At 40.9% G+C, this 13,596-nt stretch overlaps 1 protein-coding gene across 1 annotated transcript; it reads left to right on the forward strand.

Moving 5' to 3' along the window:
• The first annotated feature begins 1,531 nt into the window (after window positions 1–1,531).
• Window positions 1,532–12,042, forward strand: LOC127534164 (bactericidal permeability-increasing protein-like). Its single transcript, XM_051948689.1, has 11 exons — window positions 1,532–1,538; window positions 1,679–1,771; window positions 3,676–3,767; window positions 3,852–4,028; window positions 4,107–4,166; window positions 4,258–4,425; window positions 4,521–4,588; window positions 4,691–4,733; window positions 4,813–4,876; window positions 11,023–11,099; window positions 11,431–12,042. The coding sequence occupies exons 1-11, from the start codon at window positions 1,532–1,534 to the stop codon at window positions 11,470–11,472; spliced, it is 891 nt and encodes a 296-aa protein (XP_051804649.1). The 3' UTR covers window positions 11,473–12,042.
• The last annotated feature ends 1,554 nt before the right edge of the window (window positions 12,043–13,596 follow it).

The raw sequence follows: 13,596 nt of genomic DNA on the forward strand, positions 1-13,596 counted from the left end.
CCCGTTTCAGGTGACGACCTCATGACACTCATGGGGAGCATACCAAGAGTGTGCTGAGCAGTAATCAAAGCAAAGGGTGGCTATTCTGAAGAATCCAAAATATAAATCATGTTTTCACTTATTTCACACTATTTTTAACTACATGATTCCATATGTGCTCATTCATAATTTTGATGCCTTCAGTGAGAATCTACAATGTAAAGTCATGAAAATAGAGAAAAACCATTAACTAAGAAGATGAGTCCAAACTATTGACTTTTAGTGTAATTTCTGAAGGAACTGATAAGAGCTCAGCTTCTCCCTCTCAGTGCAACACATACAGCAAGTCCCATGTCTTAGATTCAATTCTGATAGACCACAGTTCAAGGAAGTTGAAATGGAAAAAAAGACAGAACCGCTTGGATTGTTTTTCATTCTTGTCTGATGGAGTTCGAGATTGTAGCTAAAAAAAACATCTAAAAACTGAGATTTAAAGTCACATAAGTGTGATTTATTACACATGTATCTTGAAATGTCAGACTTTATTATTTGTAAATCCTGCAACTTTTCTACAGTGATTCAAATAATTACATTCAAAGCGGACAAAAACTGTGAACAAGGCCTTGAATCTCAGCTTAATTTAATAAAACTACTGCTTGCCTGCTGACTTATCAGGAGTCATGTGTCTGCAGTAATAACGGTCAGCTCTTTCCCCACCCAACCCAGGATAGTGGCGAAAAGTACACGATGACTTAAATAGCATTTTGAAACACTACTATTCTACTTCACTACTTCTGTACTTCTTCTGCTGTAGGATTTTAAATTCTAATTGTATGCTAGTCTGCTAGTATTTACATTTATATAGATATTTATATTCAGAAATTTAGTCGTAATTTTTTGCTTTCCAAACAATTTTCCTGAAAAACAGCAAAAAGCAGAGTCTTGACTGTTTTTCAGTGCCATGTTCTCAGAAACATGAACATTTTGCTGATGATCTTGTCCTTTATCTCTCAGAAATCAAGATGCTACTGAGGTGTTGGCTGGCTCTGCTGGTGGCTCTGATCCCTGCAGCCTCAAGCACCAATGCTGGAGTAAAAGTCAGGCTAACAGAAAAAGGCATTGAATATGGTGAGGCTCACAGGAGATGTATCCTCTTTCAGTTGTAAATGTACGGCCATGTGATCGCATCGAGATTTATCATCGAATTTTATTCCCTGTTACCAGGAAAAAGACTGGGCATGGCTGCCCTGCAGACGAAACTCAAATCCATCAAAGTGAAAGACATTTCAGGATTAAAGAGGGTGTCTCGCTTCTTTAAAGTCCAGTACAGTTTGACAAAGTAAGGGGTCAGTTTACTCAACGTACCACTAAATTCAAATGGAGACTGGAATATTTACTGCTTTTGCAATCATTTTTGCTTCTTCCAGTATGCAAATAACCAACATTGGATTACCAAAGTCTGAAGTGGATCTGGTGCCGGGTTCTGGAGTCAAACTGTCTATTGGTAATGCATACATCAGTCTGAAAGGAAACTGGAGATACAAGATCCGTCATGTACTGTGAGTGAGAAAAGAGCTCTTCCTTACAGTGTATTTACTCTTTTTTTTTTTAAATGCTGCAGCAGTGACTCATTTGTCTCTCAACAGAAGTGGCAGTGGCTCCTTTGACTTGAGTGTAAACGGACTCACAATCACAACAGGCATTGCCATCAAGAGTGATGCGACAGGACGACCAGCCGTCAGTAGCGTCAACTGTGCAGCTGCTGTTGGCAGGGTGAATATCAAGTTCCACGGTAGAGCCAGGTGAGAGAAAACCTGCCTGTCTTATGTGTGAACACATGTAAGCGAATGCGATTCCCTAGTTTGACTTGTCCTGCTTGACCTATTGCACACATGTAATTCCTGTGGTTTGTTTCAGCTGGGTGTACAATCTCTTTAGAGCAATACTTGGTGACCTTGTGCGTGGCGCATTAAAAAAACAGGTGAGGGCAAACCAGCTTTCTGCAACACTATTTTAGTACTGTAGATGACACCATTAGATTGTTTTGTGATTTATTGATCAAAATCAATAGAGGTGTGAGACAGGGGTGTGTACTGTCTCCCTGTCTCTTTAACTTATACACAGAAGTTATTTTCAGAAGTATAGAAAATATTAATGGGATCAGCATTGGAGGTCATAACATCAATAACTTCAGGTATGCTAACAATACAGTCTTGCTGGCAGAGAATGAAGAACAACTGAAAGAGATTCTGACAAAAGGAAATGAAGCAGGGAAACAGTTTGGTATGAAAATGAATCCCAAAAAGACAAAATCAATGGTAATATCAAAGACCTGCCCATCACCAAGAATTCATATGTCTATTGATGGAGAACCTATAGATCAAGTGGATACATTCATATATCTAGGACAACAGATCACCAAAGATGGAAAGAATGATCATGAAATTATAAGGAGGATCTCAATAGCAAGGGGTGTGTTTAACAAAATGAGAAGCACTCTGACAAATAAAAATCTAGGACTAACAACCAGAAAGAGAATTTTGAAGTGCAATGTAAGGTCAACCATGTTATATGGATGTGAAACCTGGACCATTACAAATAACATCATGAAAAGAATTATTGCCTTTGAGATGTGGACATATAGAAGAATGCTGAAAATATCCTGGACAGACAAAATCACAAATAAAGAAGTCTAAAACAACATAAAAAAATAAGAGCACACAATTAGAGCACATATTAAGACTCAAAACTCAGGTACTTTGGTCATCTCATAAGAAAAAATAACATATCAAGAATATTATTAGAGGGCCAAATCGATGGAAGAAGGCAAAGAGGACGACCAAGAGCAATGTGGACAGACATGCAGTACAGTGAGGCAGTGAGAACTCCCGAAGTTAGAAGTACGTGGAGAACTACCATATCCTCCAACCCTGTAAAGGACGGAACATGAAGATTGATCAAAATTTGAAGGATTGTGAGCAGGAACAAAGTTTTGTCATGTTTTTTTCTGATAAATTTCTTTAGTGTGGGGTCAAAATCCTCAAAAAGTCATGTTTCCATCTCATTATGATCTGTCCATGAGGACACCAGAGTTTTCAAACATGCTTCTAATAGCTAAAAGCTACTTGGTATCTTGGAAAAACTTGTGAGACCAGCAGAGAGCACAGAGCAGCCAGAAACCAACAGAAATGATACAAACTTCATGAGGACTAAAAAAAAAAGATGGAGTTAGAATTCTTTAAATATTTAGTGCAGATTCAGGTTTGTCTCCATAATTCTTTTTAAGAGTTAGTTTTCACTTTTGTTTTTGGAAATATTGAGAAAATGGATGTCTTTGTCAATATTGCATTCAATTAAAAGCTATTTCATCCTTACTTTCTGAACCACAACCATCCTTGTGGCTCATGTTTGCCATCATATCAAGAAACACAAAATGTCTAGTGATGCGAATTTAACATTCTCCCCTTACTGGTGACAATCTGGCTGTGAAATGTTCTGTATCTACCTTTTTGTCCAGCCTGAAATCACTGTAACACCAAGCTTCTCTGTTGTTGCAGATCTGCCCTCTGGTGGCCAGCGCAGTGTCTGATTTAAACCCTCATTTGAAAACTCTCAATGGTAAAACATCCCGTTCTGTGAGCCATTTTCAAGCTCCTCTGATGTCGACCATTTAAGTGACTTTCTGTCTGTTTCTAGTCGTAGCCAAGGTGGACAAGTACGCAGAGATCGAATACTCCATGGTGTCGTCGCCCATCATTTCTAACTCTTATATTGATCTGAGCATGAAGGTGACAAAATGTGCATCACTTCACATATATCTATAAAGTTTTATCATAAACTCATCACATATTTTATGCAAATGTCCATTTTAGGGTGAATTTTACAACATTGGTAAGCACCAGGAGCCTCCGTTCTCCCCCAAAGCCTTTTCCCTGCCGCCACAGATCAACAGCATGTTGTACATCGGCATGTCTGCCTTCACTGCCAACTCTGCAGCTTTTGTCTACAACAAAGCAGGAGCCCTGAGCCTGTATATCACTGATGACATGGTGAGCTGCCTCCTCCTAAACCTCTAACACACCCGCTTCCAGGACATCTCACTGATTTATCTTTCTCTGTCACTACAGATCCCAAAAGGTTCTCCTTTCCGACTCAACACCAGAACATTTGGAATCTTCATTCCTCAGGTGACCATACAATCTAAAAAATTTAAGAAAGCAGCATATACATTTGAGGTAGTTTGTCAATAGCATCACTGTGCATGTTATTTTTTTATAGATTGCTCAGAAATTTCCAGGCCTGATGATGAAACTGTTGGTGAAGACAGTGAAAAATCCCATAGTCACTTTTGAACCCAACAATGCGACGATTCAGGCCACGGCCACAGTGACGGCTTACGCCATCCAACCCAACTCCACACTTTCCCCACTTTTTGTTCTTAACTTGGTAAGTTACACAGCTGAAATAACTGAAACATAATTTTAAAGAAAGACCCTGCATCATTTAGAAAAATGCTTTTTCTGCCACCGTTGTCCTGACAGGACACCAGCGTCAGTGCCAATGTGTTTGTTAGTGGAATGAGGCTGGCCGCATCCGTCACCCTCAATAAGTGAGTAACTAAAAAAAAAAAACATAAAACCAACACAGACAAAATGGGGCCAAAATGTTCTTGTAGAAATGAACATCACCTAATTTTGCCCAATTTGTACAGGATGGATCTGACCCTGGGTACAAGTTCTGTAGGACAGTTTCAGGTGAGAGCTGCATTTCAACACATCTCTGTTTCCACCATCAGCAGCGACTTAGTAAATTAACTCTAATCCTAATTTATAGGTCAGATCTCTGGACAAAATCCTCCAAGTGCTCCTTGAAGTCATAGTGATACCCCAACTGAATGGTGAGTTTTCAAGTGCATCTCTACCAAATGTTCCACAAGCTGTCTAGGAACTTTCTCCAGAGGTACAAATTCCTTCAATGGCTTGATATCTGCATTTTTACAGCAGAGCCAAAGCACCAGGAACACTAAAGTGATGGCTTCATATTTGGTTTTAAAAATGCTGAATGTAGTACAGTGCTGTGGAAAACACGACAGTACCTGATCATGCATGCTCAGATGAAATGACCACCCAGCTCACTCCTGAAACTCATGTCAAGACAGTTTTTGTCAGTGATGGAATCATTTAAAAACTGCTCTTAAGTGTGGTGGAGAAGATTAAATGAACAGATTAAAATATTCAAGTGAAACAAAAGGACCTTAGAATTACAGAATTTGAGTAAATGTACTCAATTACTTTCTCACCACTGGCTTTGAGTGGTCTGCACTTGCTTCTTGTATATTTTGGGAATCATTTCAAAATTCTTGTTTTTATAGACTAAATTCTAAACTAATCACAGTTAGGATATGTATTGCAGATGCTTCTTCTTCAAGCCAATGATAAATATATATTGACTGATGTCTCAAGATAAACAGGAAATGTTAGCTATTTAGCCCATTTCCTAAAAGTATTCCAATTACAACATTTAATGTAGCCGCAAGGGGACACAAGCCAGTGTCTTATTGTGCCGGTCCCAAGCCCAGATAAATACAGAGGGGTGTGGCAGGAAGGGCATCCGACGTAAAACTTTAGCCAAATCAAACATGCGAATCAAATGAATGACTTCCATACCGGATCGGTCGAGGCCCGGGTTAACAACAACCGCCATCGGTGCTGTCGACCTACAGGGTGCCGGTGGAAAATGGACGACTGTTGGTTGAAGAAGGAGGGGAGGAAGGTGTGTTTGTAGGAAGAGAGAGAAGAGGAACACCAAGAGTCTAGGACTGAGAGTAGGGACTTTGAAAGTTGGAACTATGACAGGAAAAGGTAGAGAGCTGGTTGACATGATGCAGAGGAGGAAGGTGGACATAGTGTGTGTCCAGGAGACCAGATGGAAAGGTAGTAAAGCTAGAAGTCTAGGAGCAGAGTTCAAGTTGTTCTATCATGGTGTAGATAGGAAGAGAAATGGAGTAGGAGTTATCTTGAAGGAGGAGTTTGTTAGGAATGTCCTGGAGGTAAAAAAGAGTGTCAGATCGAGTGATGAGCCTGAAGCTAGAAATCAAAGCTGTGATGTTCAATGTTGTTAGTGGGTATGCTCCACAGGTAGGATGTGAGCTGGAGGAGAAGGAGAAATTCTGGTTGGACCTTGATGAAGTGATGCAGAGCATCCCTAGAAGTGAGAGAGTTGTCATTGATGCAGACTTCAATGGACATGTTGGTGCAGGAAACAGAAATGATGAGGAGGTCATGGGCAGGTTTGGTATCCAGGAGAGGAATGCAGAAGAACAGATGGTGGTTGACTTTGCAAAAAGGATGGAAATGGCTGTAGTGAATACTTTCTTCCAGAAGAGGCAGGAACATAGTGTGACCTATAAGAGTGGAGGTATGAGCACACAGGTAGACTACATCTTGTGTAGACGGTGTGATCTGAAGGAGATCAGTGACTGCAAAGTAATGGTAAGTGAGAGTGTAGCCAGACATCATAAGATGGTGGTGTGTAGGATGACCCTGGTGGTGAAGAAGATGAAGAGGGCAAAGGCAGAGCAGAGGACCAAATGGTGGAAGCTGAAAAAGGAAGAGTGTTGTATGACTTTCAGGAAAGAGTTGAGGCAGGCTTTGGATGGTCAGGACGTGCTTCCAGATGACTGGACAACTACAGCAAATGTGATCAAGGAGACAGGTCGGAGAGTACTTGGTGTGTCATCTGGTAGGAAAGGAGATAAGGAGACTTGGTGGTGGAATGAGGAGGTGCAGGAGTGGATCCAGAGAAAGAGGTTGGCTAAGAAGAAGTGGGACACAGAGGACTGAAGAGAGTAAACAGGAGTACAGGGAGATGCAGTGTAAGGTGAAAGTAGAAGTGACAAAGGCCAAACAAGGGGCTTACGATGACTTGTATGCTTGGTTGGACAGTAAGGAGGGAGAGACTGATCTGTATAGGTTGGCAAGGCAGAGAGACAGAGATGGGAAGGATGTGCAGCAGGTTAGGGTGATAAAGGATAAGGATGGAAGTGTGTTGACAGGTGCCAATAGTGTGATGGGAAGATGTAAAGAGTACTTTGAAGAGTTGATGAATGAGGAAAATGAGAGAGAACGAAGAGTAGAAGAGGTGACTGTTGTGGACCAGGAAGTAGCAAAGATTAGTAAGGATGAAGTGAGGAGGGCATTGAAGAGGATGAAAAGTGGAAAGGCACTTGGTCCTGATGATATACCTGTGGAGGTATGGAAGTGTCTCGGAGAGGTAGCAGTAGAGTTTCTGACTGGGTTGTTCAACAGGATCTTAGATAGTGAGAAGATGCCCAAGGAATGGAGGAGAAGTGTGCTGGTGCCCATCTTTAAGAACAAGGGAGATGTGCAGAGCTGTGGCAACTACAGAGGAATAAAGCTGATGAGCCACACGATGAAGCTATGGGAAAGAGTAGTTGAAGCTAGGCTAAGGGCAGAGGTGAACATCTGTGAGCAGCAGTATGATTTCATGCCAAGAAAGAGTACAACAGATGCAATATTTGCTTTGAGGATGTTGATAGAGAAGTACAGAGAAGATCAGAAGGAGCTGCATTGTGTCTTTGTAGATCTGGAGAAAGCTTATGACAGGGTGCCAAGAGAGGAACTGTGGTTTTGTATGAGGAAGTCTGGAGTGGCAGAGAAGTATGTTAGAGTGGTGCAGGACATGTACAGTCCCTGACAAAAGTCTTGTCGCTTCTCTTAAGTTGTAGGAACAACAAATAACAACTGTACTTGCAGTTGATCAATTGGAATCAGAAATGGCTCATATGAATGACAAAGCCCTCTAGGTTATATTTATTATGCCAAAATAAAGTTTTGTATCATTCATTGAGTTTTATAATTTAATTAAGACAGCAAGGTCAGATTTTCCTTTAACAAAAGTCTTGTTGCATACAAAAATAATGTTGAAATTATACATATACTTTATTCTGAATACATAAATATGCTACAAAAACAGAACATTAAGTCATGGTGTCTGGCAAAAAATAATTAATATTGTGTATGACTTCCAGAGCTTGGAGGACTGGATCCATACATCTCATCAATGACTCAAATGACTTATTGATAAAGTCATCTTAAATGACAAAGAAAACAGTCTTGCAGGGCTCCCAGATTGCATCAAGATTCTTCAGTTTCATCTTCCAAGCCTTCTCCTTCATTTTACCCCAAACATGCTCAATAATGTTCCTGTCTGGTGACTGAGTTTGCCAATCCTGGAGCTCCTGGACCTTCTTTGCTTTCAGGAACTTTGATGTGGAGGCTGAAGTATGAGAAGGAACACCATTCTGCTGCAGAATTTGCCCTCTCTTATAGTTTGGGATGTAATGGGCAGCAAGAATTTCTTGATAGTTCAGGCTGTTGATGTTTCCATCCACTCTGCAGAGCTCTTGTACACCCCATACTGGATGTAACCCCAAACCATGATTTTTCTTTCACCAAACTTGACTGTTTTCTTGGTGAATCTTGGGTCAGTGTGGCTTCTGCAGGATTTCCGTTGATTGGGATGCAGTTCAATGGATGATTCATCAGAAAAATCAACCTTCTGCCACTTTTCATTGTCCATCCTTCCTGCAAGCTGTGGACCTTGACAAATGCAACACGATTTTTTGTTGTCTTCTGTTTAATGCTGGTTTCTATGCACTAATTTGACCATGGAGAACACAGCGTGAGAGAATTTGACAAACTGTTCTTGTAGATACAGGGATTCCTGGTGACCAGTTCACGTGTAACTCTGTTGCAGTTGAGAAAGGGCTGGCCCTGGACTGTCGAAGCAACAAATGCTCTTCTCTAACAGGTGTCTGCCTGACCTGGGCTTGTCATAAACGTCACCAGTTTCTTCAGATCTTTTTCTTATCCTCTCTACTTGACATTTGGATACATTAAAGCTGTCTGCCACCTCAGCAGCAGACTTGGTCTTCAGGCTCTTGATGATCAGCACTTTGGTCTGTGGTTGGATCTTTGGAATGCTGTCGGGGTCAGGTTGAGCCTCATATGAAGGTCTTGTGTCTTGGGTTTCTTTTTATACACACCTGGGAATGTGTCAGTTATAGTATTTGTCACAGGTGAACTTCTAATCTGTGAATCATTGAATCGTTGAATCATTTAAAGAAATGACAAGACTTTTGTCCTTGCAAAAACAGATGTCATGGGCTTTACCAAGACGTGAACATCAGGACACTTTATGACGGGTTAAATTTGCACCCAGTTATTAATGTAAAAGCCCTTGACATTAAAATGACCCATTATTTGTGAGAACTGATTGATTAGAAATAAAGTTATATGCCATTTAAGGTTACTATATCCTTATGTGACAAGACTTTTGTCAGGGACTGTATGAGGACTGTAAGATAGTGTTGAGGTGTGCTGTAGGTGTAACAGAGGAGTTCAAGGTGGAGGTGGGACTACATCAGGGATCAGCTCGGAGCCTTTTCTTGTTTGCTATGGTGATGGACAGGATGACAGACGAGGTTAGACAGGAGTCTCCATGGACTATGATGTTTGTAGATGACATTATGATCTGTAGTGAGAGCAGGGAACAGGTGGAGGAGAAGCTAGAGGCGTGGAGGTTTGCCCTGGAAAGGAGAGGAATGAAGGTAAGCCGCAGCAAGACAGAGTATCTGTGTCTGAATGAGAGGGACCCAAGTGGAAGAGTGAGGTTACAGGGAGAAGAGATCAAGAAGGTGGAGGATTTTAAGTACTTAGGGTCAACAGTCCAGAGCAATGGAGAGTGTGGAAAAGAGGTGAAGAAGCGTGTACAAGCAGGCTGGAACGGCTGGAGAAAAGTGTCAGGTGTGATGTGTGATAGAAGAGTTTCAGCTAAAATGAAAGGAAAGGTTTACAAAACTGTGGTGAGACCAGCCATGTTGTTTGGTCTGGAGACAGTGTTCCTGAGGAAAAGACAGGAGGCAGAGCTAGAGGTAGCAGAACTGAAGATGCTGAGGTTCTCTTTGGGAGTGACCAGGATGGATAGGATCAGGAATGAGTACATCAGAGGGACAGCACATGTTAGAGGCTTTGGAGATAAAGTCAGAGAGGCCAGACTGAGATGGTTCGGACATGTCCAGAGGAGAGAGAGTGAATATATTGGTAGAAGGATGCTGAGTTTCCCACTGCCAGGCAGGAGGCCTAGAGGAAGACCAAAGAGGAGGTTTATGGATGTTGTTAAAGAGGACATGAAGGTAGTTGGTGTGAGAGAAGAGGATGCAGAAGACAGGGTTAGATGGAGGCAATTGATTTGCTGTGGCGACCCCTGAAGGGAAAAGCCGAAAGGAAAAGAAGATTCCAATTACAACATCAGGGTTCTCGCCAGCGCATTTCATCGTAAGGGGCCGTTACGCTGTCAGTTTAAAAGATTACGCTGCGATTAGGGCCGCCATGCTGTTATTTTGACAGATAACGCCATTTGCGTTTGTTTTTATCGACTGGGTGCCTATCTAGGTTAATTTATGTCTCCCCACCTCAGCCGTACTTTCCTGTCGATTGACCCGTTCCCGTCTAAAGTCACTTCCAATCTCGTGGTTACAATTAGCATGTCCCGGTTGTTTCCATGATGCCATGTATGGTGAATAGTGACCTAAATCACGAGCATTTGGAGCATCTGCGTGACACTCATTGGCTGACATCTGGGCCAGCCGCTCGCAAGATTTAATGAAGGCTATTGCACGTGCGCGGGCGTGCGCGGGCGTGCGCACCTGCCGTTACGCTGTAAAAAAAATCCTGGTGAGAACCCTGAACATTTAGTTTTACATTTACTAGAGTAACCCTAATGTCTTACACTTTAAAATAGTTTCTATTTTATTGTAATCTGGATTGTTCAATGTCTTGTGTGTTGTAGTTATTGTGTTTTTTGTAATGGTCTGTTTTATGTTAAGTATTTTGAGCTGCATTCACGGTGCCACATAATTAAACTGTATTATACAAGCACTGTTGGTAAATATCACTATGCTGTTTGCCACATTGGATGTTTGTGACACGCTGATCTAACTTTATGAATTTTACTTCATAGCTCAACTTAGTAAAGGCTACCCTCTTCCTGCAATTGGAAAGATGAAGCTTGTGAACGCCCAACTTCAAGTGCTAAAGGTCAGAGCCTTAACATTTATTGTTTAGATTCATTTATACTTTACACCACAAGGTGTCCCCGTGCTATACGATGCTTCCTAAGATGCCGTAAAAAGGAGTTAGGCAGAGAGTTCTAAGATGGCGACCACCTGTTACGACATTACTTGAGTGTGTTCTATGCTTACACAGCTAAGAGGGAAGTAAAGAGTCGTTCCATCTGCTACAGTTGTTTTCATTTGACATCATACACAACAATATTTTCTTTAAAACGGGATATCTTTGATAGATGTAATGCAACATTTAGAACTTTATATAAAAGACTGACAACCTCAAAGCTGTTAACTTTTTTTAGGACTACGTGCTGATCGGGACAGATGTTCAGTTCACTGGTTGAACTGTATTCCTGAGGGCTGGTGGACGTCGGACAAATTTTGAAAGAAACAACTAAATCCTTCTCCTACAAGAATGATAATTGCACAACTCCAGCTTTGGAGATCACATTTGATTTCTCAATTTTGTTTTTGCCCCGATATTCTTTTCATCACATAAAATGTGGATCTCTGATGCCCTCCATCACAGTTACTGCAGTCTTGTCATAAAATTTTTTCAAGATGCTGTTTGCTGCTGTCACCACAATAATCTCTTCTGAAAGAACAAGCGCCTTACAAACCATTTCAGTGCACTTTCTGCTGCTGATTTTAGGTAAATTCTCCACAGTTGCCAACATTGTGACACACAGAGTGATTCAGACAAAGTGCTGACATTTTTATTGCAGTCTGGAGGATCCCATGAAAACTCCAGTGTCAAACAAACATCGCTGCTTAAGACAAAACACAGCTGTGAGTAATTTGTGTTAGTCTCTCTTTGATTGTTCATTAAACCCATAAAAAAATCATCTGTGTATCAAAATGACATCTTTGGAAGTTTATTTCATGAAAAATAAATCCTTCCTGCTTTAAAATGACTGATGTAACTCTACACTGTTGCTTTCTTCTTTGCTGCACCTTGAGCACACCAGCTCAAATATGAATCTGCTCAAACACCGTAAAACTAATCTACATAACTCCAATTATACTACAGTAATTTAGACATACATATTCCAACCAGAAACCAAATTTTAAGAAGAATAAATGTTCCAGGATTAGGTTTGGAAAGCCCAAATCTATATTTTTGAGACCATCACTGCAGTTTCAAGGTGAAATCACTCAGAAATGGTTATTTTGCTCATGATTAATTTTCCCACATTTAAAGAAATCATAAGGACATGTTAACAAGGTGGAAAAAATGTGATTTTGATCAGAGGGAGAGTTTTAATCAAGTATATAGTCGAGGTCAAAAGTTTACATACACTTGTAAAGAACATAACGTCATGGCTCTCTTGAGTTTCCAGTTTTTTCTACAACTCTGATTTTTCTCTGATAGAGTGATTGGAACAGATACTTCTTTGTCACAAAAAACATTCATGAAGTTTGGTTCTTTTATTATGGAATAAATTTCCTATCATAATTCAAGAGCATTTTAAATTGATTTGAGGGCAGCATTTATCGATTTCATTCTCAGATTTCGTGATATTGTCTCTCAGAACTCTCGCACTCAAATTTGCTCTGCGCGTGCTCAAACTATGTCCTCGCACTCGGTTACGATGCTGCTCGCGCAGATTTCTTGCACTCAAACTCAAACTCTTCCTCTTGCTCTCACGGAACTTCTGCTCACGGATCTCTGCTCTGCTCTCAGATTTTTGTGTATCAACGCTGTCAACCAATAGAAGGCCGGCTAGCTTTGACCAATCACATTATCCCCGTTTGTATACGGGTGCGTTCGCTGTTTTTCCGAGGAGCGTCGCATAAGGGCAGACACTCTTTAAACAGGTTTTATCCACTCCCTACCTCTGGGGCTGTAATAAATGTGATTTCTTTTATTTTTTTGACCACTGTTAGAATAAAATATCATTCAATGGGAATGGCTAGTGTGACGTCACGGACCACTTCCGTGTCCTACGCGGCAGCGCACCGAATGAAAACACAATGGCAATAGCGAAAGAACCGGTCACCTTTTTCACTGTGACATCTTATTTTGTGGATTTTCCGAAGTCGGTAAAGTGAGGTCTTAACTCCTACAACTCAAACAGAGTTGTAAATGTTAGTGTGCTGGCAGGTGGTTTTAAAGGGAAAGTGCAGGCGTCAATGAAAAAGAAAACGTACAGTGTTGAGGTGAGTAGCTAAGTAGCGTAAGCTAACAAACACAAGATGTCAGAAATAAGGCGAGCTTTATCATCTGTGTGAGGTTAAATGTCGTTTACTTGGCTTTGTTAGAGTTATGTTAGATTAGAAAATTTTGAGTTAACTCAAGAAATGTCTATCATGCTCAGTTTGACAGCTCACATGGCAGCACACTCTAGGGCTAACTTGTGCGGGGAGCACGTGGCTAATTTGCATATGTAAATAACTACGCATCTCTTTACACTAATCATGAATCCATAACAGTTAAAATAATCTTAGCCAAACATTTTTAGCAAGTC

The sequence above is a fragment of the Acanthochromis polyacanthus genome, chromosome 5 (assembly GCF_021347895.1).
Source record: "Acanthochromis polyacanthus isolate Apoly-LR-REF ecotype Palm Island chromosome 5, KAUST_Apoly_ChrSc, whole genome shotgun sequence".
In the NCBI taxonomy this organism is placed as follows: domain Eukaryota; kingdom Metazoa; phylum Chordata; class Actinopteri; family Pomacentridae; genus Acanthochromis; species Acanthochromis polyacanthus.